We start from the raw sequence: 4585 nt of genomic DNA, 5'->3' as shown, positions 1-4585 counted from the left end.
TTTACCTGGTTTTTGCAGAAATGACAATTTTCTTATCTTATTAAAAATAATGTTTTAAATAATATATTTAAATAATTTTAAATACAATAAAAATTTTAATGCATGATTAAATAAACATGTCATTTTATAAATAATTGCATGATATTGGGTTGTCTATTATAATCTTTTAAATAAAAAATTGAATGACCCAATTAATAAACTTCAGAACTTATTTGACCCTAACTTCAAATTAAAATTTGTATTTATGAGCCTAAAATGAAAATATTTCAAATATCAGGGGAGAAAGATCAAAATACCACAATTTTGAGAGACATCTATCTTCTTCGGCGACCAAATTCCCAATTTCGCCCGACCTCGATCAGTTCTCTGCAAGACTGCAACTATCCGATTCAAAATCAAAAGAAGAATACAGAGAAATGTTGCTGGCTGTGTTGATTGCTAACTCCGAGGGGAACATTCTCGTCGAACGGTAACCTCAAAAACTCATATTTTATATACTTTGATGCAATTCTGCTGAGATCGTAAGTAGTTGATTGGTTTCCCTCTTCGATTTCTAGTTAAAAATTTAAAATCTAGGTTTTATAATTGTCTTCCATTTCTCTGATTTGATTGGACGAGCATTTAGTTCAGAAATATGTTTCTCAAGTTTATGAAATAAAACCTCAGAGTCCCCTCAATTTATAAGAAATATGTTTGCAACATTGGGGGATCTGGGATTGAGCTTTCGTACAGTTAGTTAATTACGGTTAAAGTTTCATAATTGAATGTGATTATGTGAATAATTGAGGTTTTGATCGCCCAACATTCAATATTTGAGATGGTAGATTTAAATTTTTCTTCCAAAAACAATGGATTAATAGCTGTCCTCTAATCAAGAATTGTTTGAATATGTCTCTGGAAAGAGAATTGTTATAGCTGTGGAGAGAAGACAGGTGGAATAGTGTTAACGGGAGGCTGCCTGTTTCTTATGAGATTATATGAAATGCTCTTAGTGATTACTTACTGATATTCTGCTCACAGATTTAATGGTGTCCCAGCAGAAGAGCGTTTGCATTGGCGGTCTTTCCTAGTTAAGCTGGGTGCAGATAATCTTAAAGGCACAAAGAATGAAGAGCTTCTTGTTGCTTGTCACAAGTATGTGCTTCTCTTCTCTTGTTTAGTTAGTTAAAATTCTCTACTGGTTCACTAAACCCACAAAAAATTACTCAGTAACAATTAACAATACTAAAATAGGGTAAAATTTGTACCAATTGACAAGATATCTGAGGACTTCTTCCATGTTTGGGTAACCTTTTTTTTAATCCATGCTCTTCCCCTTGGTGAATGTAATGGATAACAAGCATTCATCTTTGTTTACTTGTATATTTATTTTTTAGTTGTTTTGATCCATTCATGTGATAGTATAAATAAGTTATTATCATAATTCATTACTATATGTTTTGCAAACTGGGACCAGTATGTTCATATAAACTGTTTTAAGGGTGTTCTCTTTATCACATCAACAATAGTTTGCTAGTCTTCCCCTCCCCTGGGGTCCTTTTAATTAGTTATAGAATACCTCAACGTAGGTTGGCATGACCGCGGTTCAGGCCAAACCAGTTCTAGTTTTGATTCATAAAAAGTTTGATGGACATTCTCTTTATCACGTCAACAATAGTTTGCTAGTCTTTGCCCTGCCCCTGGGGTCCCCTCAACTTGGAGTCTGTTAAAAGATGAAACAGAAGTGGTTAGAAAGCCATTGCTTGTCAATGAAAAGGCCCCCTAGGGGGAGAGGGGGACGTGGGTGATGACTGAGGGAGGCATGACCATGGTTCGGCCAAAATGCAAAACTCTAATTGTTGGTTCCAAATAAAAAAAATTAAAAACTTTTTATACACACACACTCACTCACAGATAATACACATGGGCCAGGCCACGGGCTGCAACCCACCAACAAAGAAAGGTTGTCACGTCCTCAGCCCATGAGTCCAAATGGCCATGGCAAGCCCAAGATTATTGTTATTATTTTGTTTTAGTACATTTATTGATTAAAAACATACAAAGTAAAATATAATTATAACAAAAAACAATTAATTGAATTTGAAATCCAAATCATAAGTTCAGGACTGTGAACTATGAACTTAGAAGGCTGGAAATATAGAATTTGGAAAATATAAAGAAAAAAACCTGGTTAGAAGCAGCAGTTCAAACCTAAATCACCGGTTTGTGAACTGTTGCCGAACCACTACTGTAGCAGTTATGGTTCAGGTTCTTCAATTTCCCTGAACCAGAACCAATCTGGGGTCATGCCTAAGTGTAGGACACAAATACAATCTACCTTGTTATCTTCTTATGATTCTTTAAGTTTTTCTCATCTCTAAATCTTATCCACATGTGCAGATCAGTTTATATTGTGTACACGGTGCTGGGGGATGTCAGCATTTATGTTGTTGGCAAGGATGAGTATGATGAACTTGCCTGTGAGTATATTGTTTAAGGCAAAGTTTCTAGGCCTCATTTATAAATTTTGGCATGGCAAGGAGTACTCCCAGGGTTTTCTTTGCTTGCATAACCCGCATAGATAATTATGGCAAGATTCTTGGACTACTTACTTGGACTGCAAGTCCTCAAGATATTTCTCACCAGTGTTATTATTACTCATTTAATATTGTTGACTTTGTTTCTAGTGTCTGAAGCAATCTTCGTCATAACATCGGGCATTAAGGATGTGTGTGGAAAACCTCCAACTGAGCGCCTTTTCTTGGACAAGTATGGAAAGATTTGCCTATGCCTGGATGAGATTGTGTGGAAGGTGAGCAAAACCATCTTTTAGATTGGAATGCAAATGCAAGTTATCCACTTGAAACACCAAGCCCTCAGTTCTTCTCAATCTTTGATTTATAATCTTGTGCAATCTGAAACTCAAATACAGATCTGTGATGGGCGAATTAAATGCACCATTCCTATCCCAGAATGACCACACACTTGATATCTAGTAACTCTACTTAGGCCAGTTCCCTAGAATTGGAGTCTATTAGTCAATAGTCATTTGCTAATGCTCTTGTTACTCTATTTGGTTCATATTCATAGGGGCTGCTGGAAAACACTGAGAAAGAAAGAATCAAACGACTTATAAGGTTGAAGCCGCCTGTCGAGTTCTGAGCAATGATTATCGCGTTCTCCCTTCCGTTCATCGTGTTCTCCCTTCCATTCATCGCATTCTCCCTTGTTGTATAACTTCAGGAATGAGTTTCTACAAGTTGATAGATATGCAGTAGTACTTTTGCTTGTGACATTGTTACCAGTTCTAAATTACAGCCACTTCTGTACTACTCTGTACTTTAGTTCAAATGCTCTGCCTTATCATTTTGAATTTGACTTGTTATCCGGAAAGGCAGAAAACAATGTATTAAATTCTTAAGAATAAAAAAAGAATTTAGGTTGTTTGATAGCGTCAGAACTGCAAAGCCATGCAGCGGTGGCTCCAAACGGCGAAACAGATGAATATTAAAAGTGCGACAAGTGTCCAGTACGCCAAACGTTGTCAACTTTTATCCCTTAGCCATATCTGTTTTTTAATCCTGACGATCAGGATTTGCCTTCCCAAAATTAGTTTTATTTAATCTAAATCCAACAATTACGAAAATGTTACAACGTTTTTTGTTTTAAAATTTGATCTGTTAAATCCTTTATATAATAAAGCTATATGATTTGGGAAATAATTAATGTTACAATTAATGCCACAACATCCTTTATTAAAAAAAAAAAAAAAAAAAAAAAAAGCACAACATTTAAAAAATAAAATAGCTATATATTATATAATCATATAAAAAATATACTTTTGAAAAATAAAATAGCTATATATTATATAATCATATAAAAAATGTGTTCAATTAGAGTTTAAATTTACACATACAAAATTTGAAATTTGCTTTCCAAATGTAATTATCTTAGTTATTATTTGTATTGTGAAAATTATAATGTAGATGAAATACAATTAAAAATAAATCAATGTAATTATGTAAATTATCTCTATAAGTTTATTTGAATATGCACATAATTAGAGATTATATTAACCATACAAAATTATAATTTTAATTAATTTTAATTTTAATTGTAATTTTGTATTCTATAAAAATAATAAATACTTGACCAATGGAAGCTCAAAAATATTATTATATTAAATAATTTAAAATATTTTAATTTTTCTATTTTTATTTATATTTATAATAACATAATTTTTTTCCGTGCATCGCACGGGTGAATTACTAGTATATATATAAAATACAAACGTGTGGACATTTCTAGATCGTTGGATTTAGGGTATTTAAGGTTGTGATTAGTTTTTATGATTTTGTGTGCCGCCCGCCTGTGTGCACTATCGTTCATGGACGTGTGCACGCCGGCCCAAATATTATGGATTCACACATGCATACTATATTGGATGTGTGCATTGTAGTCCACGGATGTGTTCACACCCACCTTTATGTGTGTGCACGGTATATGTCCACGTGTTTGTATTTTAAGGGTGTTTACACGTGAATACAACCATATATATATATATATATATATATATATATATATATATATATATATATATATATAT

The 4585-nt window shown here is 33.2% G+C and overlaps 1 protein-coding gene across 1 annotated transcript; it reads left to right on the top strand.

Moving 5' to 3' along the window:
• The first annotated feature begins 285 nt into the window (after nt 1–285).
• On the top strand, nt 286–3439 carry LOC109146908. Its single transcript, XM_019294559.1, has 5 exons — nt 286–469; nt 1021–1134; nt 2380–2459; nt 2667–2791; nt 3070–3439. The coding sequence occupies exons 1-5, from the start codon at nt 417–419 to the stop codon at nt 3139–3141; spliced, it is 444 nt and encodes a 147-aa protein (XP_019150104.1). The 5' UTR covers nt 286–416; the 3' UTR covers nt 3142–3439.
• The last annotated feature ends 1146 nt before the right edge of the window (nt 3440–4585 follow it).

The sequence above is a fragment of the Ipomoea nil genome, unplaced genomic scaffold (assembly GCF_001879475.1).
Source record: "Ipomoea nil cultivar Tokyo-kokei standard unplaced genomic scaffold, Asagao_1.1 scaffold1952, whole genome shotgun sequence".
NCBI classification, from domain to species: Eukaryota; Viridiplantae; Streptophyta; class Magnoliopsida; order Solanales; family Convolvulaceae; genus Ipomoea; species Ipomoea nil.
Note: the sequence above shows the minus strand (reverse complement) of the source record. Positions and strands in the feature narration are given on the sequence as shown.

Coding starts and splice junctions, on each gene's coding strand:
- LOC109146908 (XM_019294559.1), top strand. CDS start 417: ATGTTGCTGGCTGTGTTGATTGCTAACTCCGAGGGGAACATTCTCGTC. Junction 470..1,020: donor GGGAACATTCTCGTCGAACG/GTAACCTCAAAA, acceptor TTCTGCTCACAG/ATTTAATGGTGTCCCAGCAG. Junction 1,135..2,379: donor CTTCTTGTTGCTTGTCACAA/GTATGTGCTTCT, acceptor CCACATGTGCAG/ATCAGTTTATATTGTGTACA.